This window comes from Drosophila takahashii, chromosome X (assembly GCF_030179915.1).
Source record: "Drosophila takahashii strain IR98-3 E-12201 chromosome X, DtakHiC1v2, whole genome shotgun sequence".
NCBI classification, from domain to species: Eukaryota; Metazoa; Arthropoda; class Insecta; order Diptera; family Drosophilidae; genus Drosophila; species Drosophila takahashii.
In genome coordinates this window covers 9644301-9671384 of record NC_091683.1, presented here as the reverse complement: position 1 = coordinate 9671384, position 27084 = coordinate 9644301, and the positions used below count along the sequence as shown (strand labels likewise).

The window sequence follows — 27084 nt, the reverse complement described above, 5'->3', positions numbered from 1 at the left end:
AATTCTTGTGGATCTTCACCGAGCCCAGCATGTTCATTGTGATTACTGCTTGGTACACTATCACTGTATTATCAGGCACATTATCAGGAGCTATTAGGCGGTTATCGCGGCACTTTTATTAGAGAAGACCCTGAAGACGCGGCTCCCACTTCGGGTGACGATGTTGCCTGGGCGAGCTCCGTTGGCAGCCTGAACTGGGTTCAAGCCATCGCCAAAGTTATTCACCCAAGACGACTCTGAAGTCAGCTCCGCCACGAGAGCGAGCGCTTCGCGAAACACGTTCACTTTCGTGGGTAAAAGTTTCCAGATCCACGAGCCGATTGCCAGGAGGCGGCGGTGGAGGCGTGGCACATATGTGGGCGGTGGTGCGGGTGGTGGGTTGCCGGTCGGCCAATTATTATGATGGGCAAAAGTGTGGGACATTCGCTGGCAAATTGCTTCCTCATCGCGAATCGGGGATGCCACATGTCCAGTGCTTGTACAATCATGCTACATGGTATATGAATTTTTTGCCTTGAAGGCTTTTTAACCCAACGACAATTGACAATTATTTTCGTTCCAGACACTTAGAAAAACTATCTTAAATTTAAAGTAAGCCTTAAACTTTAAGCTCTAAATTCCCATACGTTTTCAGGGTTTTACTTTAAATTTAATTTATTAAACTATGGCCTGTTTTCAAAACTAGACCTGCGGTCGAGAAAATTATAATTATTATATGTAATTATAATTTAATTATAACATTTTTATTAGCTTATTTCGCTTTTAGTTCGGACTACAAATTGAATATTTCCTTTTTTAATTGAAGTAAATAAAAAATGGTTAGAATGTTTTTGAAATATTTTAAGCAATAGAAGGTGAATAAAAACTTTGGGACTTTTTTGGGAATTTTTCCGAGTGCAGCTGATATCCCATGACTTATGCCTCATACGGCAGTCAAGTGGCTGGGATTGTTTTCATCGCTGGCACTTCCACTTTTTCACTTTTCCCGACTTCCACTTCTTTGTTTTGGCCACATTTTCCACGGATCTTTGCCGCCTTATCGTGTGAACGAAGCGTCGGCTCAATTAAAGCCTCTCTCCATTTCCATTTCCATTTCTCCTGCCTCATCGGACATAATGGGCAATTAACGAATGGAAAATCGGAGCCAACACATGTCAAACATGGCAGCTATCATTCGCATTTTTTTAGTTTTTTTCCTGCGTACTTACGACTTTTGTGGCAATTAAGTAAAGACCCGATATTTATTGTGTGATAATGAGGGTTATTGTCTTAACACTTCTGTAAGTCGACTAGGAAAACGACTATTTAGATTTCGAAGTAATGATTAACAGTGATAACTTTAAGTCAGGGATCTTGAAATATTTTGTAAATATTTTACAGCAATATAAAAAGAAATACAAAAATATTTTTTAGATGGGTTTTTAATTAATTTGTTTGAATTAGGAGAAACTTAAGCCCAATCAGTCATACTTTGCAAATAGCTTTGTTAACACGGCAATCAGCACACCATTTTCTCAAAAAGCCAACACTTCAATCAAGATGTAACCATTATCCCAGCCAATGGATGGATAACAGGTTCTCCTCGGGCAACTTGTTGCTGTCTTTTCGCACTGCAGGGCACCTGACTGCCGTTGTGTTGGCAAACTGCAAACATGACTGGCGAATTTCCCCTGATTGATCAATCAATGTGGACGGTGGACAGTCACAAGCCACTGACGATGCGGAACCCCCCCGATATTCCCGGGGAGTTCAAAGACCTGGCTGGTGGTTGTGGAACTTTTTAATTAATTAATGAATTAATGGGGAGGAGGACACATCGCCTCTTTCTTCGTTTTTGCCAGCTTCTTAATGCGATGACGACACATATTGGTCCTGGAGTAATAGTTTCCCACACTGCAATGATGGCACAGGAATTGGGTAACAGTGGTTTTTTTGTTACCCGCCTTTCCCTTGGCGGCCTTCTTCCTCTTTTGGCAACCCTCCATTCCCAACGTAATAACCGAGGGATTGGGCCAAATGGGAGCACCCGGCGGGGCCACCTTTACATGGGAGAGATGACAGTCCAAGAGATCGCGATCCCGTTCGCATGTCTTCTTGGGGTCCAGGGAGTCCAGAAATAGGGTGGCATTCCCGACGCTATAAACGATATAGGTGTTCTTCGTTTTGGGCTCACTTTCTGCCCGAAGCTTCTCGCTCCAGGTCACCGAATCGGGGTCACCAGTCTTGTTGACACTCATGGTGCTGTACTCCAAATCAAACGAATGTTGCTCTGAAGGAATTGAGCATTTGAAAATTTTGACAAATTTCTAGTAACCGAATGTAAGACTTCGGAGGAGATATTTTCTGGGTGATGAGCCTTTTAGATATATAACATTTTTTTCAGGGGCTACTGTATCCCATATTATTTCGTATCCAAAGAGAAGTCATTAGGAATAAGAGAAATTAGGAATAAAATCTAATTAAATTCCCATTAATTCTCCTATTAAGAACGCGAATTCTTCAGTTTATGCATAATTTTCATTAATACCCACCCCTATTTATAGAGAACGCGAATTCTTTAGTTTAGAATTCCCATTAAAAAGGTCACTTTTATATGGAAATATTTATGAAGTGCTTTAGACTCACCCGATATGGTGGACATGGTGCGATTATGATTGCCGCGCACCAGTTCCGATGGCCTCAGGCTCGGCTCCTCGACCACCTCGAGTCCGGAATCCGAGTCGGCGGCTTCTGTGGCCACGGGATTGGGATTGGGAACTGGGGGAGGAGCTGCTCCGCCACCTGCTCCATTGGCAGTGGTTGGAATCGGATTCGATCCAAAGACATTCTTCTTGTAGATGCCATTGTTGTTGTTGCTGCTGTTGTTGTTGTTGTTGTTCATATTGTTCGGCTGCTCTGAGTTCAAGTTGTTGCGTTGCTGCTGAACGGGTGCCCTTAATGGTGGCGGCAACGGAGGTGGAGGTGGTCCATTGACTGCAGGTTGAGTAAAAAACATTATAATTATTTAATAATTATTTTTAAAGATATTTTTAAAGATTTTAAAAAATTTTAAGAGCCTAAAAGAAGGAAAATGTTGTAATTATAATGTTGGGTGACTATTTACACAAGATATATTTCTTAATTTTCAATAATTTAAGGGTAAATTTTCCCTTATTTTTCCGACTTACCCACTGCCAAATTTTGCATGGGTGGCGCCGAGGAGACCCGCTTGAGATTCCTGCTGCTCTGATTGCCGCCGTTCATGTTGCTGATGTTGCTGATGCTGCCGCTGTTGTTGTTGCTCATGTTGCTGTTGCCGATCGAGGCATCTGCCAGGTTGTTGCGGATCATGGAGTTCTTGTGCGTCTGCTTGGTCCGCTCGGCCACGTCCTCCGGCGGACAGACGGACTCGTAGGTGTCGCTCTTGATGCCGCCGTTGAGCAGCTGATTCTTCAGATTCACGTTCTTCGCACTGTAGTTGTCCTTCAGCGAGGACTCGTACTTGCTGCTATGCAAGCCGATGATCGAATGCGATTTATTGCGATTCAGCAGACTGTTGTTGCTGTTGTTGTTGAGTGCGATATTGCTGCTGCTGTTGTTGATGTTGCTGCTGTTGTTCATGTTGCGCTTGTTGTTCAAGTGCTGCAGGTATACAAATAAAAGGTAAATATTAAAATAATGTTTAGAAGTAGAAATAAGTTAATCAATTGTAGCCAGGAAATATGTTATCCATTGGAAATAAATAAAAAAAAGTATTAAAAAATATAAATAAATAAAAAAGAATACAAAAAATAAAAAAAATATATAAATAAATAAATATGAAAATAGGTTGTTAATAATAATAAATAATAAACAAATTGAAATAAATAATAGAATAATAAAAAAAGCAAAAAAATAAGAAAAACTAAAAAAATAAATAAATAAAAAATATTTATAAGTAAGTAAAGAAAGAAAATATATAGAAATGGATAAATAAAGAAATAAATTACATGATTGCTGTACTGCAGCACAATGTCCGTGCTCCTGGTGGAACTGGCGCTGGCCGAACGCGAATGGGAGCCACTGTCCCTCGACCGCGAGCGTCCCACGTTGTATTTATGCTGCTGCTGCTGCTGCACGGCCTGCAGTTGCAACTGCTGCTGTTGCTGCTGCAACTGATGTTGCTGCTGCTGCTGCTGTTGGTGCTGCTTCCGCGACTCCTCGCGCACCAGGTAGATGTCCTCGTAGTCATGATCCCCGCCGCCATTCTGATTATTTTGGGAGTGATTATTGCTCGCCATCAGGCCCTTGCTTAGCTTGTAGTTGCTGCCGCTCTTGATGTTGCCGCCGCCTCCGCTGATGTTGCTGCTGCTGCCGTGGCGATTGAAGCTCTGGCTGCGCAGCTGCTGCTGCTGCTTCGGCGAGTTGAAGCTGGACGAGATGGACACCGACTCGTCGGAGCCACTGCCCGCGCCACTCGAACTGGAATGGACATCGGCCTGGATGGTCATCGCATTGCCCGCCTTCGCTTGGAGCAGCTGGCTGTGGGAGTGGGCGTGTGCGTGGCTCTTACCACCATGCTGCTTCACACTGCTGCTGCAATCGGAGTCCACGAAGAGATCCCTCACCCGGTTGTAGATGATGTCCTGCGGATCGTGCAGGAAGAACGACTCCCCGGAGATGCTGCCATTCGGCGAGGGCGTATTGTACATCCCTCCATTCCGCATGGGATTCACATACAGCCCATCGTTGGGCAGCATGGCCGTTCCTCCTCCTCCGCCGCCTCCTCCTCCTCCTCCGCCGGAAGAACTGTTGCCACCCGGATTGCCGCCCAGGGAGGACGAACCATTGTATAGCTTCTCGGAGGAACTCCGCGATTGCTGCGAGTACAGGGCATCGCTGTTTTTCCTCGATATCCCCATGCCCATGCCCATTCCCATGCCCATGCCCATGCTCATGGCCATGCCCATGCCCATTCCCGATCCTCCAGCTGCTATGGCCGGCGGATGCAGATAGAAGGGCTCCACATCGGAGCTCAGGGTGGAGGAGGACTTGGACTTGATCGTATTGCTGCGACTGGTCTGCTTCGAGGAGTTCGAGTTCGAGTTGCAGCTGCTGCTCAGGTGTTGCTGCTGCTGCTGCTGATGTTGCTGGTGGTGGTGCTGCAGTTGCTGCTGCGACTTGTGCCGCTGCGAGCTGCTGCTCTTGCCATTGTAGTCCACCGAAGTGCCATGCTGGACCAGGACATTCAGGCACTAGAAAAAGCAAATTAAATAATTCTTTATATTTAAAATTAATTTATTTAAATTTAAAACCCACCTCAACCTGCTGATTTTCGGCCGCATCGTTGATAGGCGACTTGCCATATTTGTCCAGGGACAGTTTCGCTCCATGGTTGAGCAGCCAGCGGACGACGGACAGGTGACCCCGGGAGGCGGCAAAGTGCAGGGGCGTGGCTCCATCCCCATCTCGCAAATTGGGATCCACTCCCTGATCCTGGACCTTTAAAGAGAAAGAGAAACCACATACATACATGTAATAAAATAACGTAGAATACTTAAAATTAAACGAAACCGCGTAAAAATACCAGAAATTTTCTATGACCATATCGATTTGATATGAAATCTCGAATTTTAAATTTCCTGCAACCACAAATAGAACGATAACGCGTATAAATATTAGAAATTAACCATGCGCATTTCGATTTGATATAAAATCTCGAATTTTCTGTACAACAAAAAATGCTACATCACCACAAATGATCTATTAATGTCTCTTTAGTCTTGTCTACTTGCAGCCAATCCATCTGAAAGCCTGAGTACTTCACTTATTTCCTGACGAGACGTTGAAGTATCCATTTCTCACTGTCCACTCAACTGGCGGCTCCTTGGACACCAACTCAACCCGATGTCTCGGCCTTTCAGCGTTTTAACTATCATCGCAGACAGTGTTTAAGTTTGTTTTTGTGTTTGTGGAAAGTGGTTTGTAGTGGCCATAATGCCAACTATTTAGTTCAATTTAGAAAGGTGGTTTTCCAACGCCTCTGGCGATGATCTTGAAAATGCATTCTGGCCAACGGGAGGCCTGAGCCATTGTGAGCTTTGCATAGGCCACTCTCTCCACTTCTTGGCCATCGCCTCCTCCGCTTCGATCGGACGCATTCCCCGAATGATAAATGGCACAGGTCTGGCGACAAACTGGCCGGGAATCCCATTGCCCGCTCGAGAACCCCGTTAAGGCCACCGAAACAGGACCCATGGACACCAGCGAAAAGAAACGGGTTCAAAGCCACACTGAGCGAAAGAACGTTCTATAACGTGTTGTTAAAGTGAAAAATTGCATTGTAACGTAATAGAAAGGTCAAGGGAATCATTTAAGAAATATATTATAATATAAAATAAAGATTCCTATAGAACTGCGATAAAATATAAATTGTTCTCCAAATTCGTAATTAGATTTTGGATTAAACAAATTTTGATTTTTTGAAAAATAGTTTTATCGTACTGTATAGTTTTTTTATAAATTAATTTAAATTTATTTCAATGAAAATTAAATCTGGATTGAATATAAAACGAAAATAATATTTTTTTTAAATGTCTTGCAGTGCTTTCTAGTATTATTTGTATCAAGTGGCGGGTGATTTCAGAGGAAATTCGTAGTTGCCTATTTTATGAATACCTATTTCTGTTTACTTTTGAGCCGATTGGATCCGGGCATGGTTTTCTCTAAATGTTTCTATAACTGAATTCTTTTTAATAAGTTTTTTTTAGCCAGTGCAGTTAGCAGCTTTGCAGTTTTGCAATCTGGATTGAATATAAAATGAAAATAATATTTTTTTCAAATGTCTTGCAGTGCTTTCTAGTATTATTTGTATCAAGTGGCGGTTGATTTCAGAGGAAATTCGTAGTTGCCTATTTTTTGAATACCTATTTCTGTTTACTTTTGAGCCGATTGGATCCGGGCATGGTTTTCTCTAAATGTTTCTAGAACTGAATTCTTTTTAATAAGCTTTTTTAGCCAGTGCAGTTAGCGGCTTTGCAGTTTTGCAGTTGGGAGCTTGGCATTCCGGCAATTGACCTGCATTGCCTGCCGCTGTTGGCCAAGTTGGCTGATCGTTAGTGGCTAAAGGCCGAAATTTCAGTTTAAAGCGGAGCACTCACCATCCATTTGAGGCAATCCAAGCAGCCCATTTGTGAAGCGGCATGGATCGGTGCCATGCCGTCGCGTGCGCGGACGTACAAAGAGCCGCCGGCCTCGAGCACCAGAAACTTAAGCACCTCCAAGTGGCCCTCCTGCGCCGCCAGGTAAACGGGCGTGACATCGTTGTCCATTTGCGTATTGGCGCTGCAAGAAAACCCTCATTAGTTGTCAGTCAATTTGGTCTTAAATACAAAGAGTCTAGTGAACGAAAAGTTGCATCGCAAAATCTTACTCAAAATGGCTAAAAGTGTTCTCATTTCGAGCCCCTATATCCATTGGCAATCAACTCAAGATATGTGGTATAAATAACTGCAGTTAATCACTAGAAACGCACTGGGTCACTGGAAAAATCTTCTCGGCTTTCCTCTTCTTTGACCGGTTTTTCACAGTTTTTTCTTTTTATTTTTTTTTGTTGTATTATTGCGGAATATGGGGAGTATATATCATTGATCGATCGATTACAAAGAGAGGTGGAGTGGCAGGCCGAGATTAATCAACTGCCCCATCAATGGAATGGTAATCTGTAAACTGTGCAGAGAATGTGTGGGAAAGGCTATTCAGCTATTTGTCAAGCTGTTCGGGGGATTAAACTCCCATCAAATGTTGACCACTCTATTGATCGAAATTGGGTAACAACTTTTAAGATCAACTCGTAATCGATGTGGATTTTCAAATTTACTATGCCTATAAGTTAATTCACTAAAAGTTTTATTGGCAATAATAAATATTGGAGAGAGTATTTAAGATAAAAAGAAAATGATGTAATTATTCATTAAAATAGAATATCATTAAAATTCAGGTCTTGGTCCATGAAATTGTATTTCAAAGAACAAGAAAACACCCTTGACATGTAATTTCCATTTGTTTGTGGGGGTTATTTTAAGCCTAACTTGTTGTTGCATACTTTTTGAATATCGCATAAAATGGAATATTATTAAAATTCAGGTACTTGGTCCATGAAATTGTATTTTAAAGTATTGTAAATTGCTTGAAATGGTACAATACGTCATTAAAATAACAAAAGAAAAAAACAAAACACAATTAATTTCTTGTTGCATACTTTTTGAGTACCGCATTTTCGCATAAAATAGAATATTATTAAAATTCCGCTTCTTGGTCTATGTAATTGTATTTTAAAGTATTGTAAACGGCATAAAATGGTATTATACGTCATTAAAATAACAGAAGAACAAGAAAACACCCTTGACATGTAATTTCCATTTGTTTGTGGTGGATATTTCACAAATAATTTCTGGTTGCATACTTTTTGAATACTACATTTCCCTTATTCCCCCACCACTAGATTCCCCACCTGACGACGCTGCGTCGGTTGTTCTGCTCCTTGCGCCCCACGCCGCTCATCATGGGCGTGGCCTCGTCATCCTCGTTGGAGTCGCGATCCTCCTCGTCGTCCTCGTTGGCCATCTGCTGGCGCACCGCCTCCGCCTTGCGCATATGGTGGTGGTGCGTCTGGTCCATTTGGCCGGGGGTTTGGCTATCCTGGTGGTGGGGATCCTCCTGGGCTGCTGCCTCCTCGATGAGCGGAGGAGTGGCCTTCGTGTTCGTGGTCTGAGCCTCCTCGATCTCCGAAACTGTGCTTGTGCTGCTGCTGCTGCCGTGGACACTGCTGCTCAGGATGGCGGAAGTCACCACCTCGGTGGCGATGATCGTGTGGATGTCATTGTTCGACTTGGACTTCTGCTTGCTGCGGCGGTAGGAGGTCAGACTGGTGGTCATGCGGCCGAGGAGGCCCTTCTTAACGTTGATCGTGGAGAAGTAGCTGGCGGTGGAGGAGAGGAGAGGAGTAGGTGGCTGTCAGGTGGTTGAGGGGCGGGCGGGGGAGTGTGTGTGTGTTTGAGTGGGTTTCTTTTGCTTTTATAGGTATATAATATTTTTTTTTTATTTTTTAAGGGTTCGAATGGCAGTGCGCTTGGTGCTTGTGAACCTTAATTTATTCGCCTGGTTTAAGCTTACCGTTCACGTTCGATTTTCACTTTCGTTTGTCACTTGATTTTATGATATTTTCCGGTTTTTGTGTTTGTGTATCTTTGATTTTCCTTGTACCGTTAGGCAAACACACACACATGCACATAAGAAAAGGGGTTCGATTTATGGAACTGGTTTAGGAAAAATCACTTAAATGCCGCCGATTTGCATAGCGAGTTTTTCGTTGCAGTCTTTTGTTTTGTATAATATTTTTAGTAGTTAGTTGCTGAAACCGAAAGTCTGCATTATTTTCGACAGCTCTCTGCGGTGTCTGCGATGTGATTAAAGCCCCGATGCTCGATCTGCTCGACAAACTTCTGCTTCTTAGGTATATCGTATATCTTATGCCCATATCTATATAATATGTATATATAAATCTTTTTTAGGTGAAATTAACGCTTAAAAGCGAAACAAAAACCAAGTCAAGGGGAGGAGGTTTCTCTCTTTCGAGTAGTTACGCCTGACTCCCAGTCTAAAATCTGCACTTGTGTTGCTGCTTTGCTGCTTTTGCTGCTGTTACCATTTAGTTGGCCTGGCTTTCCACACGCCACAGTGGGGCAAGAGTGGGTGTGGAGCGCCCCATCCAACGGGAGAATTATAATGACCACTGATCACCGTGATCACGGCAATTTAGCCATCGACACCGAAATTACAGGCCAGCAAAAGGCATACGTTTGGTCAAGCTTTTCAAACTTTAAACGATTGCCCAACATTCAGCCAGCTGAGCTGAGCTGAGTGCCACTAAAATTGTTACCCAACTGGGGAACACTTCATCTTAAATGGTATTTAGAGCAAAAATCAAACCTCTACCTCTTTTTAGATATATGTATTTTTCAGGAACTGTTTTTAAATACTTTAAGTCATTTTTAATCAATTATTTTGGTATACTGATTTATTTTTAACAAAATTCATCAATATATTATTTCTTCAGCGAATTACATATTTATTATTTATAAAAAAATTGTATCAGATTTCCTAAAATTCCAAAAAAAAGTGTAACCATAAAACCTAATTTCCCATTTTTTTATTTCCTAAATAAAGTTATAAAATTTACTAAAAAAAAAAATGTATCAGATTTCCTAAAATTCCAAAAAAAAATTGTAACCATAAAACCTAATTTCCCATTTTTTTATTTCCTAAATAAAGTTATAAAATTTACTAAATTTTAAAAGAAAACGTATAAATTTTTTTTTTTATCAATAGAAAATGTTTCTTTTTTTTCTCATAAATCTGTTATGGGATTTCCTTTATTCCTATTTATTCAGGAAGTTACCAATTTATTTTATAATTTTCCTAAAATGTTAACGAAAATTCCCAAAATGTTTTTTCAAAGAATAGAAAATGTATGTCTTTTTTTTGCCATAAATCAGATATTAAATTTCCGCTGTAGCCCAAAACCTTTAACCCATGGCCCACTGTGCTTTCGTCCGCGGTGCTCCAAAAGATTCGCTGGCCGAACGGAGGCGTCGGAGGAGGCGGCGATGATGATGGGTATAGTATGGTGTATGGGTACGGATACGAGTATCTGTTCACTTAGTCAACTGGCTTACGACTTCATGGATATTGCGCACGGCAGTTGCTTTGGCTTTCTTCGTCCGACTTCGGACTACTTGTTACATTTTCCAGCTTTTCTCGCTTAGAAATGAATTGTAAACCAATTAAAGTTGATTTTTCATCTTTATCCCCCCCTGTTTTATTTTTCCTCTGTTTATTTTTCATATCTTGTGGCTTCTTTAGTAGGTGAAAATACAGTAAGAAATATATATATTCCCAATTTTTTCCTCTTTGCCACTTTTTGTTGCTGTTTCTCTCTATTTGCAATTTAATAATTATTTTTTAATTTATTTAATGTGTCTGGGGGCCGAGCAGAAAAGCAGAAAATGGAATTAAAAAGCGAAATAATTGAGGCAAGGCAGGAGCCTCGTTAGAAATGCCAGTTGACAGTTATAGACTCGTTTATTTAATTGAACATTTGCGTGCTCGAATCGAATGATGGACGATCAGCAGACTCAGCAGTCGATTGTCCATCGCTGAGAGAATGCAGAATGAAAGCCACGCGAGTGACACAAATGGACCCCAGGGAGATGAGAAGATACAGGGGCAGAGAGATACAGAGATACAAAGATACAGATACAAAGCTGAAGATTGTCTTGCGCAGCGATTAGTGGAAATCTTCAAGTGATTTCCCCTGCCAATGTGGGCAGCAAGTGCCGCTTCTCGTTTTGGATTCCCTAAGAATTGTCACGCCTTTTTGGGGGTTATTTCGAGGGGTTCTATATAAAGGTTTGTATCTCCTAACATCTTTACAAGAACTGTTTCATGTTGCATATAATATCTGTTCAACAATAGTATATTTTATTACTACTGCAACCTCATTTATTTTTTACCTTTTACTTTATTAGAAATAAATATTCTTGAATTTACCAAAATTTGTAATATTTTTTTTGTATTATGTTTTATGAAATTGAGTCTTTAAAGTTTGTTTTAAAATATTTTTAAATGATATATTAAAAGTGTATTGGTGATTCTTAGAGATTTTCAAATTCTATCAGGTTTTTCATAGAATTTTCATGGGAAAATGTCACTGACTGTAATCAATAATTATATTCCAATTTCCGATGAGCGTCATTTGTCAAACCATTAAACGTTTCCACTTTTGTATTTAAATATTCATCACTTTGGACCAAGCACAGGCACCTTTTGTATACAACATTTATGGTTTTTAAGCATTCGATTCATTTGGTTCCGCACTCAAACACACACTGGCAAAAAAAACGTATGCTATATGCATTCAGCATTCGGCATCCTTGGCGTCCCGGTGGCCATTGATTCGATTTACTCGCTGCCCTGGCCAATCGATTAGCGGCAACTGAATACCGAATGTTGGCCAAAAGCAGCCGTGGCTACCTTTTCATGGTTGCGGTTGCTGCGGCTGCTGCTGCTGCGGATGTTGCTGTTGGCTTGGGCATTAAGCCAAATGTTGCGGCTACTGTTTGGGGGGATAAGAAGATGGAGGCGAAGATGATGTTGCTGCCTGCAGTTCTTTGGTACACTGAAACTGTTAATTAATTCGCGTTCCGATTCGTTAACTGCATTTGAGATACTTTGAAGCGCGAAATTTTGTTTGCCGTTGCTGGTGTTGCTCGTAGTGTTGCTGGTGTTGCTGATGTTGCTGCTGCTGCTGCTGTTGCTGCTGGCTGACCAACGGACAGTCGCGGGGGCGGGGGCGTGGCCGTGCTGCTGCATCGAGCTTTAAACCGAAACCGCACTGAATCCACCATTGAATTCAAAATTCAAATTCATTCTATGGCCGCATGTTGCTGCTGCTGCTGCTGCTGCGCATAACGGTTGCTGGTAAACGGTAACAACTTTAACACCAACTATCTATATACCATATAAGATATATATATAAAAGACAGAGGCCCGCGAACGAAAGCACCGTTCGCCTCGACTAGCCAAACGCGAATAGCCAAGCGCCATCGAGTGGCCACCGCGAACCACTGGCAGTGGTGCTGCTTCCTCTTCTGCTCTTTCTTCTTCTTCTTCCTCCTCTTCTTCTTCTCGTTTTTTTTGGGGCGGAGGAGGAGGCGTGGCGGGGGCAAACCAGATAGCTCGACACCGAGCTGTCGCCATACGCAATATTATCAAATAGCCAGCGGCGAGGGCGGATAATAGAGCTTTAAAATTATCGATATTTTCGATATTTTCAAAATATCAATTTGATAACATCGATGTTTTCAAGGGAGAATAGTAAATTGTCGATATATTTTCTTGTTCTACCGGATAGACAGGTGAAACAAATAATCATAATAAAATCCCCTTAAGTATATAAGGTTTATATATTATAAACCATTCAAAGCCAATGATATTTTCATTGAAATTTCCCCTTGCTTACTTTCTTAAGTATGGTAGTCAAAGGGAAAAAAAGGTTCCCATCAATTAACATTTTTAAACTCTTTAAAGGATTTATTGGATGCACTTGAAAATATTATTCATACGAACAAATTTTTAATATCCTGGATGTGGATATTTAAAAGTACAAGGAAATGTGATATTAAAGAAGTATGCAACAAAATTAAACATTCTTTTAATCGTTTTATTATTGTAAATTATTTCAAAAGAAATAAATCCGCCCTCGCTTTCTTTTTTGCAGTACCAACACAAGAAGCACCAGCTGTCTTCATCGAGGTGTCTTCGCACGCAAAACTATCAAACGGTTTCCGACGAGGGCGGCTTGTAATGTTGTCAAGAATTTTTAATGACAATGAAAAAATGAATAATTAAATAATATATATTATTTAGATTTCTGTAATGTATTTTTAAGTAATTACTAGCTTATTAAGTAAGAAAAATATTTAGTTAAGACAAATAGGTAATAATATCGATGTCCTATGTTACATAATATTTATAGGGCATAATTTGTTACCTCAAAGACCTATACAAATTCAGTATTATAATATTTTTACCCCACGATCTGCCCTCGGTCTCATCTCTCGTTGCTTTCTGTGTCGCTGTGTCAGTTGTCATGTCAATTGATCTGCCTTGGCGCTTTGTAAATATGAATTTAGCTGGCGATATCGAGAGGAGCGATGAGCGGGGATTCTGACTGAGATTCTGATTCTGTGATTCCTTGGCCACCAGTCACTAGTCACCAGGCATAAGTTGCTCCACTTCGAGTGGAGTGGCGAGTGGGGAAAACTCGTTGCAACGGTGCTTTGCGGGGCTGTGAGGCTGAGTTTTCCAGTTTGACTCCAATTGAAAATAGCACACGATAGAACCCAAACGAAAACCAAACCTGGCCTGGCCTGGACTCGATTGGATTGGATTGAATGGGATGCTTTGGGATGGTATGAGATGGTACTGGATGGGTTAAGATAGGAGGGGTAAAGTACCAAAGATGGAGTGCATCTCGCTTGGCTGGCTGGCCTTCCCATTCCCAATTCTCCATTCCCGATATCCAGTTCCCAGCTACCAATTAAATGAATCAGCTTTGGACGCGTGCTGCTGTTGGGGCACAGGAATTTAGGTGAATCAAACTCTGGCCACGGATCGCTAACCCACTTGGCGTTCAGCTTTTCCAAGTTTTTCCTAGTTTCGCCAAGTTTTCCCCCCCGTTTCCCCCCTACGTTCTTTCTACTTTGTTGGATGAGCTAATAAGTTTTAATTAGTGCATTTAATTGACTGCTCATTTCTCAAATCAACTTCTTCGCTGATTCAGTTTATGATAATCAGATCGTTGCGGAGGATTTGGACATTTGAGCGCCTGCATAGAAATTATCATAAAAAGTTTGAGGCGCAACTGGCAAATGGAGCAAATTAAATGGACTTAAGAGTAAATGTAAATTCTTAGTAGAGAAAAATAAGTGCTTATGAATTTTACAGAATTTATATTTAAAAGAGATATCCCAACTTAATACATTTTTTCTACATTTTTGAAAGAATTTTGTAAGTTTTTTCTTTTCTTAAGTTTTTAATACATTTTTAATGCTTGATTGATTGATTGGTAATAAAGTAATAAATGCATTAATTATTTCATGGGTCCGAAATGCCAATTTATAAAATGCAAATAAATTTAAATCTAAATGCGTTTGAAGCAAGGATTTTGCAACCAACTCTTTTTCTCAATCAAATCAGATAAAAAGCCCCCAATGAGAATAATTGTCGCAAGTAAATGGAAAGAAACCGCATCGAATGGAAATGCAGACAGATCGAGGAAATAATAAAGCACAAAGTGGAGCTTGGCCATCGATCGTCGCCCGATTTCCCCGGTATATGGCAAATAAACACAAAGAACGGAAAAATGGAAAATTGGAAAAAGAGCTTTCACCCCGCGATGCAACTTTTGGAAACTATAAAGTGGGAAAAAGGTGCTCATCCACTTACCAAATATCCACGGATGCGGCGACCAGCAGTTGGACGCAATCGAGGCAGCCACGTGCGGCGGCATAGTGAAGGGCCAGAGCTCCTCCGTTGGGTCTTTCGCTGCCGGAAACGCTCCCCGGATGGTGCATCTGGTCCATGGGGGCCATGCCTCCCATGCCACCCATGCCTCCGAGATTCATCACACCGCCCACTCCGCCCAGGTAGGAGTCCAGCTGGTGGGCGTGCATTCTGCTCGGATTAATCGGATTGTTGTTGTGGAGCAGCTTGCTGCTGTGCTGCAGGTTATTTAGTCGGCTGCTGTGGTTCAGGTGCAGATTCGAGTTGAGCGCATAATCGTTTATGGTTCTGCAAGGAGAGAAAGGGGAAACATGGGTTAAACAAAGGTTCAATTATATCTCAACTTTAAAGCTTAATGTTTGTTTTGAAACAAACATTGCAGAAAAAAAGTAAATAATTTACAAATTAATTTTAAATTAAAAACTTTTTTGGTAAAACATAATACAAAAATTTTTAAGATCTTTAAAATGTTTGTCTTAAAACATATTTAAAGTATTATTTATAACTTGCTTACAGGAAAAATTGAGTAATTTACAACAATAAAATAACTACCTATCGTATTAAATTAAATACTTATATTTTTTATGAATATAATAAAGTATAACTAAGATTTAAAGCTCTTTGAAATATTTGCCTTAAGAAAAATAAAAGTAAATAAGTTGCTGAAGAAAATATTGCATACTTTTGGGCCGCCTTATAGCAAAAATTACAATCTACTTTTCTGCAGGCCAAACGAAAGACTTAAGACACAAACTTAAAGAAGAAAACGAAAGAAAATACAACAAAAAGTATTTGTTGTTGATATTTACCAAAGATAATATTTAATAATAATATAATATAAAATTTAAAAAATAACTTGTTTAAAAAATATGTAAGCTTTAATTGGAAAATATTCATGGCTTGAATATTTGTTGCAGTGAATCAATTCAGCTGTTTAAGCTCTCGTATTTAAGGAACTTATTTTTTTCTTAGCTCAAACTTAGACAAATTATTTATTTCCCCCGCAATTAATGAATTAATTATCCAGGGGAAGTGCCGGCAATTAACTTTGATGGCATCTGTCTGCGAATCTTCGCTTCGGCTGCACTTGGATTCACTTGGATTCGGGTGCCCTTTTCCGAATCACTAAACCAGGTCAAGTCTGCGCTGCTGACTCACCTGATTGCCGTTTCCGCGGCAACAAACAATCACAAACCTAATGACAATCATAATCTAAAAGCCAAGAGAAACAATACACGCGGCGACAAATTAATTGAAAGCTGAGAAGCAAAAAATGCACAAATGCCGGGCATTTGTGGGCTGAATCTCGTTTGTCGCTGCTTTCCACCTGTGGCAACATAAAACAGAAACAGAAAGCCGCCAAGACGACACTTTCTTCCAGTTTATTGCATCAACGGTGGCATCGCCGAATGGCAAGTGGCAAATGGGAAATGTTAAATGGGAAATGGAAGCGGGCCGGTAGCAGGTGTCAACAAAACAGGGCAGGTGCCACGAATTACCCACGAAACGCCAGAAAACCCACAAAAGCCACAAAGCTAACAAATCTGACAAAAGAAAGAGAAGAAAAGTGAAATAAGCGATTTGGCAACCGCATTGCAGGCCAGTTGGTCAACCAAAGTGGCAAAGTGGCAAAGGGGGCTAGGAAAATGATGATCTTCAAGGGTTTCAAGAGGTGCGATCTCTAGTTGGTGATATAATTCCTTTTCTTGATGAATTTTCCTAACCCATTAAATGGGTAACCATAATTAATTGAATTTATTTTTTGCTTCATGCAGCTATTTCAAAAATGCATCTACTCCCTGCCTTTATATGCAGTCTATTTTTACTCAAAAAATATTTATAAATATATCGAAGGCAACCAAGCAAATAAAACAGCAATTTAAGTGGATAAATTAAGGCGCTTTCAAGGCGAGCAAAATTAACTTATATAATTAAACCGCACTAAATAAACTTTAACAAGAAAAGAAGCCAACTTGGTCCTATGACAGCTATATTATATAGTCGTCCGATTTTTATAATATTAAATTTGAAACTCAGAATTATAAAAAAAAAAATTCCCAAGACTTTAAGAGACTAGTTTGCGTAGAAACGGACGGACAAACGTACGGACAGACGGACATGGCTAGATCGACTTGCATAATGATGCTAATCAAGAATATATATACTTATTTTTAGGGTCGGAAACTTCTGACTGAAATACTTATCAAATAGTTTTCATTAATCTGAACCAATCTATTAGTTCTACAACATCAGCATGTAGTTTTGCAAAGATATGTTGGGAAGGAAGGGGAGTGCCAGCCGAGTCGAAAGCTCGGAAGAGATGGAAGAACAGAGAACGGAAGAAAATAATCACTTAAGAAATTATACTCGTAGAGATCTGTGGGTTTCTTTTTAGTGGAATGGGAAAGCCGGTAAGCTGGTGGGAAATTCGCATGTGGCTAGCCAAAACCAAGAGTTCGCACAAAATACAATACGCAGAAAGATGGATAAATCAATAATATCTCCAAAGAATCAACTTAAGACTCATTAAGTCTTTCTTACATATTTACACTATCAATTTGCACTTCAAAAAAAATGTTTAAACTTTTTTCACTCTTGTTATAGATTTTTAAATATTTTTTCCCGTTTTTTTGTGGTTCTATAAATTGACACTTCACTGTGACTAATTGATTTTGGCGCGCTTCTATAATTATGGTGATTTGTTGGTTATTTTTTGTGGCGATTTCTTTTACCTCAATTTGATGGCTATGTCGCGGCACTTGATGCATGGCACCTGTCGGGATTCCTTGGCCGTTGTGGCTGCTGCACTGCCTCCCTTTTCCTTCTCCTTCTCCTTCTCCTTCTCCTTTTCCTCCTGTGGAGGGGCTATCGTGGCATACAGCTCTTCCTCCGTCTTCTTCTCCTCTGTATCAGCCTCCGTTTCGCTGGCAAAATCCACCACTAGCTCCTCGTTGGAATTGGCATCCTGGCCAGTGGCCATTTGCCTCCGGCTGAAGTAGCCCACATGCTGATCCACACCGGCACTGGCGTCCATTAGGATGCGCTCGTAGGCGGCACTCTCGTTCTCGGACAAAGCAAACCGCTGCTCGAAGACCCGCAGGGGCAGAGAGCTCTTCCTTAGCACCTCCATCCTCTTGTGCCGCAGCTCGATGGAGAAGATCAGGCGCACGCGCACCAGTCGCCGGAGTCCCTGGTGCGTTGACCTCGCCGCGTGCTGTAGCCTCCGACGCTGCTGGCGCAGCTCCAGCTTCTCCAGGCCCTTTAGCGACTTGGGATCCACCTGACCGTGATAATTGTAGTCCGCCACCGAGGTGAGATCCAAGGCGGAACGCGTCCTCCGCCAGGGAACCAGATCGAAATGGGCTCCGCCCTTCGCCGGATGGAAGTTCACCTGGCTGACGTTCGTGCTGCGATCCTGCCGGAGTATCCAATCCGATTGCCTCGCCTCCTGCTCCTTGGTGACCCTCACGTGATCGTTCCTCGCCGCCGCCTGCGGCCTGTGGCGCTTGTATCGCGGCACCAATGTGGCCTCCAACATCCGGGCATCCAGACCGTAGTCCCGACGCAGCTGCTCCAGTTCCCTGCTGCTGGCCGTAAACTGAGCACCGTTCCACACGATCACCGGGGCACAACTGGTCATTGTTTCTGTGTGTGTTCTATATGTTCGCTGCTATTTTCCCTGTTTTCCCACCCCGAAAGTTCTTTCTTTTTCCGGTTTCCGCTCGGCAATGTCGCGTTTGTCGCGTCCGCGCTCCGTGACGCCGGCGACGCAAATGTTGGCTGGCCAAAAAAAATATACACTAACTCTAAAAACGAATACGAATGCGAACACGAATCCGAATCCGCAGTCGATTCCTATGCAAAAACGTTGCGCCAACTGCGCTGCCAACAAACGCCACTCATGATTAAGAGTTTTCTGTTTTCTGTTATTGTTATTGTTATTGTGATTATGGGCTGTTTTGTTGCTGTTGTTGCTGCTTTGTTTGCTGATATTGCTGCCTGTTGCCACTACTGTTGCTGCTGTTACACGCGCAAAAATAAATGCGAAACTCAAAGGCTACACTTTTAATATTATTAATATGTTATACAAATATTATATAATATTATTAACATTATTTTATTGATTATGATTTTTCTACATTTTAATTTTACATTAATTGGAATTTTAAGGTATTTTTGGCTCATTTTCAAAGTTTAAAGCCTACTCTAAATTTAAAATTTAATAATAATTTGCTATCTTTTTGAAATTTAATAAAATATAATTTATTTTAAGAAAAAATTTTAAAAAATCATGTTCTTAAATATTTATTTGTTGTTTTCAAATATTAAGTAAACTAAAGACAATTTTTTTTTTTTTTTCCGAACATTTAATTTATCTTGGTTTAGTAGACCTTAATTTTCTCTGCGTACCAATGATGTTTGCTCAACATTGAAGAGTCGCGGGCTTAGCTGCCCCCTTTGATTGTATTATTTATTTATTTTTCACGCTCACTGTCATGTCAACTCTGCTCTGGGGCAACCCTCTGCCGGCGTCGCAGTCGACGTCGCTTCACTTGGCTGCGCACGCGTCAACAACAACAAAAGCAACAGGCATAATAATATTAACTAAACTCCATCGTTGTTGAAATTATCACTGCTGTTGCTGGGCATTCAACAATTTGAGTTCACAATTCTATTCTCTATACTAATTGACATTGTAGCGGCTACATTAAACAATAATCAAAATAAGCCCTTTTATTGTACACATATGTGAACTATATTAAGTAACCCCTATATCATGCGTATATGGGACTCCTATAAATCAATAATAATTTTGTATACTATTGTAAAGTATGTAATGTAAAATGCTAAAATGAAAACTATAAATACAAAATGGTCTTAGCCTTTAAAAGTTTTCTCATAGCCTTAAAAACAATCCCTATCATTTTTTATAGTAAGACCTTACAAAATATATATGCAAATATTTAAAACTAATAATATTACTGTTATTAAATATTTAGATAAGGAAGTAATGTTGTAATATTTTTTTAGAATGTATTTAAAAAGATGGTTATTATTATTATAATTTTGCAAGCACCTTAAATGATATACCCAATTAAATCCAATTTCATCATCGTTTTATCGTTTCTAATTTGCCTCGATCGAAGTTTAACTAATTTCCATAGAAAATATGCAATTAAGTTGCAAAATATCCGACTATTACTCGAAGTTCTCATTGCCTCTAAAACATTTTCCACATGAAGTGCTCTTTGTACGCGAGGAAGCATGCCAAATATCAATTATGTTTTGCACTATAGCTATACTATATATGTAGATATATTATATACCTATTTTAGAGAGCCCCCTTAGAACGAAATCAACTCAAGCGTGGCGAAAGCGAATGAATTGGAGGCGGGTCTGCAGCTTCTTGAGTGGCAATTGGGCAACTCCACCTGCGTTTTCCCCCTGCTTTTCCCACTGCTTTTTCCACCTGTGTGAGTGTCATGAGTCATGAACGGTGTGTGCAGGTGGCGTGAAGGGTTTCCATGATTTCTGGTTCAATGGCGCTCCGACTGCGGGTGTCATATGAACATTACGTGGCTTTTGGGCTTTCGGGCCCCTCAAAACCTCAAAACCTCTCCGGAATATCGTAATATCTTACCCAGGGGGTATGCAATGCGACCCACAAAGGGCAATGAAAATGAAAATGAAAACGCCAGAGATGAGAGCCATTAGGCCAGTGGACTTAGAAAGGCAGTCGTAGTTATAATGCAAATATAACAGAGCACATTATAATGGCCGACCATCCGCATTTCACGTATTTCCCATTCAAATTCAAATTCACATTCGGACGAACCGAAGGTTGGCCAAATCGCATCCATTCCATTCAGTCCATCAAAGTGGTGTGACATACATCCCATATTCCATCTCAATAATCAATAATATATTTATTGTATTTACGCTTGGCTCACATTGCCCGTGGGCACTCGGCGAAAAATTGCGCAAGGAGATTCGTTTCGTATTTGTATTTGGAGTTTCGGTGCCTTTAGCCCCATAAATTAGCATAGTGATAATAAAGAACCGCTGCAATATCTATAAAGATTATTGTCAGCTAATCTCCTCAGGAAATTAAATAATATTGTTTTTGGCGGATTTCTCTCGGCGAAAATGTTGAAGAATTAGTACAATAGTGAAATTTTTATGTCATCTTTTTAATCCCAAACATTAAAAACTAACTTGAAATGCGAAAAAAGCTACTTATTAATATTTTACTTAAGTTTTCTACTGGCTCAATATTTTTATTTATTGAATCCTAAACAAATGCATAGAATTCCGTATATAAGTCCTTAATATACTTTAAAATTCCTTTCTCTGACCCACTCCAAACTATTAATTAGCAAAATATTCGAGATACGAATATAAACAAACCAAAAACACCCGAAATCACCAGTTAACAAATGCTTCAGTGATTTTGAAGGGTAAAGCCATAAAAAAAGAAAAATAATTTCTTTTGGGCTGGAAAACAGTTTGTTTGCTAGATGGGTAACTGTGTGCCCCACTCGGCGGATGGCGGATGGGAAATGGGCATAAAAAGCACCACTCGCAGCAACAACAAAGGCCTTAATAGCAGTGTGGTGGGGCAATAAAAACGAAAGAAGAAAATGTAATGTGGTTACTGCTACTGCCACTCGGATTTGATCCATTTAATTACGAATTTTTGGGTAATTGCGCAATATGGAAAATGTGGATGTGTGGAAAATAAGTATGACTATCAAAAATTGGGTTAATTTTTGGGGGATTTTAAATTAATTTTAGGTGAAAAAATAAAAAAACAGTCTAATTTAGCTGAAAACATTTCTCAATTTAAGTATTTAGTATATTCTATATACATTTTTATTAAAATGCTGAGTCAAGTGTATATAAAATATTTGTATATTTTACGGAATTTAAATTCTTTGACTTCCGATATTCGAACTTCTGCTACCTTAACTCGCATACTTTTACTTTTCGCTCTTTTGTTTTTAACTCTTTTGTTACTATTTTTGCCCATCAAAAGCAGAACAATCCGCTAGCCTTCGATCCAACGGTAAACGCTTCGCTTCCATCTATCCATCGGATCGGAGATCTCACATAAACATAAATATATCTCGCCTCATCCGTCAATTCAAATTCAAATTTTCGAACGACCGAGAATCGAAACGCGGGAAGTTTTCACTTTCGTGTGTTTTCGTGCTTTTGACAGAGGGGAAAAACGAAATGGAAGAGGAAGAGGAAAAGAAGAAAGCAAAAGTCAATGTGCTAAACTTTGGAACTTTTGATGAGCCCCAATCTATTGAGAATTTTTGGACATCATCAGCGGGCAATCAGTATTTTAAAAATCACACAGAAAAAAAAATGTATAAAAAAATAAAAATATTTTTAATTATTATAATTTATTTTTATTGTTTTATTATCAGAACAACTCAATACAAAATATTTGTATTAACCAATTTGTACATTTAAGTCAACGAAAATATTTATTTTCTCTATTTTTCTAGCTCTACCATTTATACCCATCTCCCTCGGTGAATCTCCCGTGTCATTCATATGCAAAACAGCGTTTATTCAATCACTCATTCATGCGATTCAAATGAAGTTCGTCTGTGAAAGTAAGCCATGGCAAAAGTCCGAGAAACAAACATATTTGTCCAACAATCAGCCGACAACAAATGGACAAACAAGACGAGACATCTGCGTCTGTCCGTTCACCTGAAGACTCACCTGAGTTGTGACAGGTCGTGGTCCCTCCCCCCGCCCCCCGACACCTACGGTCCCCCTTCCACCCCCGCCCCATTGAGGAAAAACGAAATCTCCAAGAGGAGGAGATCGGTGAATGCCCTGCCGTCGAGTGACGACTGCAAGTGAGTCAACATGAATGCAAATATGAATATGCAGAATACCCTTCACCAAACTTTGAACTCGAAGCTTTGAGTTTGAAAATCTGTGGAAATATTATAATGGAGACTGCTCTAGTTTTAAGGGTTATCAACCATTTTTGATCTATTTAAAGAAAAGTAAAGTATCTTTGATTACAGAAAATCAACGAAAACATGTAAGTAAATCTATAATATTTCAGTAACTTTAAATAATCTTAAATCCATTTAAGGTTATGGAAAGTAATGTCTCTTTGATTACAGAAAATCGATAAAAACATCTAATCAAATCTATATTATTTCCATAGCTTTAAATAATTAAAATACTTCTAAAAAAAATAATGAATAGAATTAAAGTTAATATGCTAAGTGATTTTTAGAATTATATTACTTATGGTAAAAATCATTTATTTAATAAAGAACTTGGAAAATTAGAAGTGATAATTTTGAAAGCTTTATAACTCAGTGAATCCATTTGATATAAGTTTATACTAAACGAATATTGCGCATAAATTAAGCAGCTCAAGTGGCCTTTAATGGATCTCGTGCACACAGAGCCGCCAAACATCAATGAACTTAGTGGATTTATGGCTCTCCCTCGGCGGCTTTCTGCGCTCTGCTAATGACCAAATGCGTGAGGCTCTTGGACAAATGGCCAATTACGATTGGCGACAACCACACAACACACAAAAGCCACGCCGATGGGTGGGAAACCCGTTCGAGGCGATGGAAAACATGGAAAGATGCAAGATGAAAATGCAGCGAGCAGCAAACAGCGAAAAATGTCGTATGTAAACGGTTGCCTTAATAATCGACATTGGTGGAAAGTTGCCACTGCCAGCCGGTTGTTGACCGCATCGATGGATATAATACTTACAAATCCTTGCAGTCTTTAGTCTGGAGTCTGGGCAAACGAAAGCAAAAGGGGACTCGCCCCTCTGGAGCAAACAGCAAACTGAAAACAGCAAACAGCAAACATGAAACGAGTTCCCCCAGAAATTTCACTTTTTCTTTAGCCGTTTCTGAGTTTTTGGCCTGTTGTTTTAGGTGGACTCTTTGGACTCCTTTTGGAAAATAAGCTAGGCAAAAGCGTAGCTAATTAAAGCAATCGCAAATTACACAAATAAATAATGCCACAAATAATGAGCGTCTGGCAATCATTGCGATCGGCTTGCGATATGCCTCTACTTACGGGTAAAACTCGCAAGAGTTGAACGAACGGAAATGAATCGAGGATCGCAGGGAAAATCAAATGAAACATCATCCCGTTCCGTCCAGAAGATAATCTCAATTTGATTGGCTCTGGCCCCGGAATTAGTCACAGAATTATTAGCCAAATTGAAATCGAATTAACCGAAAATGTGCCAGCAACAAACAATCAAAATAATAATCGTGAATAGAGTGTGGAAACGAAAAGTAATGAAAGTTATAGCGAGTTGAATATTACGGCACCCTATAATATATTTAGAAAAAAATATAAAATGAGATAAATAAAACTCTAGTATATGAAAAAAGCATATTAATTAGGCATAATTAATAATATTAAATAAGATATGAAGATCTGGAATATTAAAGTCACATTTTAAATAGGCATAATACATTTTTTTAATAATATTAAATCACCATAAAATATTTCGAAAAATTGTTTAAAATTAGATTTGAAACTCAAGAATATTAAAATATCATTTTAAATAGGCATAATAAACCCAAAGAATTATCCAAAAATTATTCGTGATGACAATTTAAAATACCCTTTCTACAGGGTATCATATATAATGCAAGAAATATTATTAAGCTCGGCGATTGCTATGCAATAATGAGCGAGTTTTCCGAAGGGGAAATCGGGGTGTCTGTATGTGTGTGCAACTCCGAAACAAAACCGAATTTTATTCGGTTTTATTATTACCCATTTTTTGTTTTCTTTTTTTTTTTAGATTCTACGCCGCTCACGTCAGTGGATATACAGATATATTAATATGGGGTATGGATAGAGGGGCACAGACATATATGTAGATATGGATATGGGCAGGCTGGTCCGTTCATTTATCACGGCACACGCTCTGGAACCGAGTGGCAGGTGGCATGTGGCATGCGGCATGCAGCGTACGTTGCACATAGACGTTACAACACCAACACCCCTCGTAATTATCGCAGCAAGTCGTATAATCGTATAATCAGAGCCAGCCCAAAGGGTTGTATAACTTAGGCAAATCGAGCCGAATGATATGATATGATACATGGCGTCGCGTTTGGCGGAGAAAGTCATCAACTATCCGTGGATTGACTATTTTAAGACCGTTCGTTTGTCATGGCCGGCGGCACGGAAGATTTTTATAGCTTGTTCTTAAGGTTTTCCTTATATAAGAAAGTTGCCCACCGAACTGAGAAAATGGTTGATCAGCAATCAATAAATATCAATATTTTTGTAACTTTAAAAGTAAAGATTATTAAATATATAATACGATTTTATGACAAAGATTTTTGTCCTTATCGTAATATTGATATTTTTCCTATAATCGATTACTCTTTTATAACTTTTTTATAGATTTGATTTATTCTATTATGTGAAACTAAAGAGGTTTCTTATCATAATATTGTTTAACTATAAATGAAGTCTCTTTCTTGACATATGTTCTCCGTGGCTTTAGAACTTACCGCAAGGAATTTCCTTTAGAGATCTGCAATAACCAGATTTTCCAGTGATTACTAACTGAATGATTGATTGATTGATTGCATTCACATATACACGGACACTCACAAAGAAAAGCACATGTTCTTCAGAAGATAATTATCCATGTTCTGATATTCACAAGTTAACGAACTGGACGAAAAAAAAACAATATTTGTTTAAACTTGCAACTGCATTTTGGGAAACTTAATCCCAGTTCGTTGCCCAAGTCTTTTGTTTTGCTAGCGGTAAACGGTGGAAAAAGAGTCGGGAAAAGGCTGTTTTTCTCGTGGAGCGCGGCACGTGCTGAGCGAACAATGGTCGCGGCTTGTTTGAGTCGCAGGTTTCAGCGCGGCGATCGGCGAAAGAGATGGCGTTGCAGTCGGCGAAAGAGACGGAGGCAAGCGCCGGAGAAAGAGACGGCAAGAGAGAGACGATGGAGATTTGGACCAGCTTGGCCAGCGGTCGGCGAAGAAATGTAAAAGCCGAAAGCAGCGGACCCCAAAGAAGAGCCGAGCGAGAAAGCTCTCGGCCAGGCCTTCTTCTTGTAGCCGCTGATGTTTATGTGTTTATAGACATGCTCTATCATCTATCATTGGGTATCTTAGTTATTAGTCGAAATATAGATATATATACCATTTTTTGGAGAAAAGTTAATATTAAATATTAATTTTATGTAATGGTCCATAAGAACTAATTATTTATTTTAATGATTTCATTATTCATTCTGTATTTTTGTAATAATTATCACAAGACATCGGATTATATTTTTTGTTAAACAACGTATTTGCATATAATCCGATGTCTAATTATAACATATCAATTATAAGATAACTATAAGATTAAAAACAGTTTGAATATCATATTTAAGAAAAAATTTGAATAATATTTATGAATTTTTTAAATGACTTTTTATGTAATTTTACCATGTATTTTTTGTATTTCTACCCTATAATAAATTGTGTAAAATTCCAAATGAAATTTTAACAGAGTATTCGAAACTTGTGTCCAAAGAAATGTATACATCGGCTCATTTGAGTGATGCGCTTGTGTTTAGTTGATTTTCGATGCGCTTTTTGCACATTGCTAGACTTTTTCTCGCTCGCCTTTTTGTAGCTTCAGTATGCTGGAATTTTTCCTCACTTGCTGCTGTGGTGGGTATAATTTTATTCAATAGAATTTATGCTTTTTTATGGTGCTGGTCAGTTTGGTGGCGCGTCATGCGCGGAAACCTCATCGCTAACGGTGGTTTATGGCCAGTTTAAGGTTTTGTGCATAATTGTTTGGCTTGAGTCGTTCGTTGCTCTTGGTCTGCGGATCTCGGATCTTTGGATCTTCGGATCTTTGGATCTCTGGGTCTTTGTCTTCAGCCCGCTGCAGAATGAGGCCCATTTAAATGCAATCAATCAATGACTTACGGCCAATTAGCCAGTGCAATTT

General features: G+C 39.6%; 1 protein-coding gene across 7 annotated transcripts in view; it reads right to left on the bottom strand.

The window, feature by feature from the left end:
- Positions 1-27084, bottom strand: part of f (espin protein forked) — a 63236-nt gene that overhangs the window by 6196 nt on the left and 29956 nt on the right. For 2 of the 7 annotated variants that reach the window (XM_017151548.3, XM_070218628.1), the window contains exons 1-7: positions 12052-12605; positions 8471-8938; positions 7119-7302; positions 5278-5460; positions 3969-5213; positions 3168-3621; positions 2626-2973 (exon numbers count right to left, since the gene is read on the bottom strand). In XM_017151548.3, coding sequence (XP_017007037.2) covers positions 2626-2973; positions 3168-3621; positions 3969-5213; positions 5278-5460; positions 7119-7302; positions 8471-8938; positions 12052-12113 — 2944 coding nt within the window. In that variant the 5' untranslated portion in view covers positions 12114-12605. Of the gene's footprint in view, positions 1-2625; positions 2974-3167; positions 3622-3968; positions 5214-5277; positions 5461-7118; positions 7303-8470; positions 8939-12051; positions 12606-15027; positions 15373-17816; positions 18806-25631; positions 26104-27084 lie in introns of those variants that run through there. The other 5 variants (XM_017151574.3, XM_070218629.1, XM_017151531.3 and 2 more) reach the window with 5 other exon arrangements.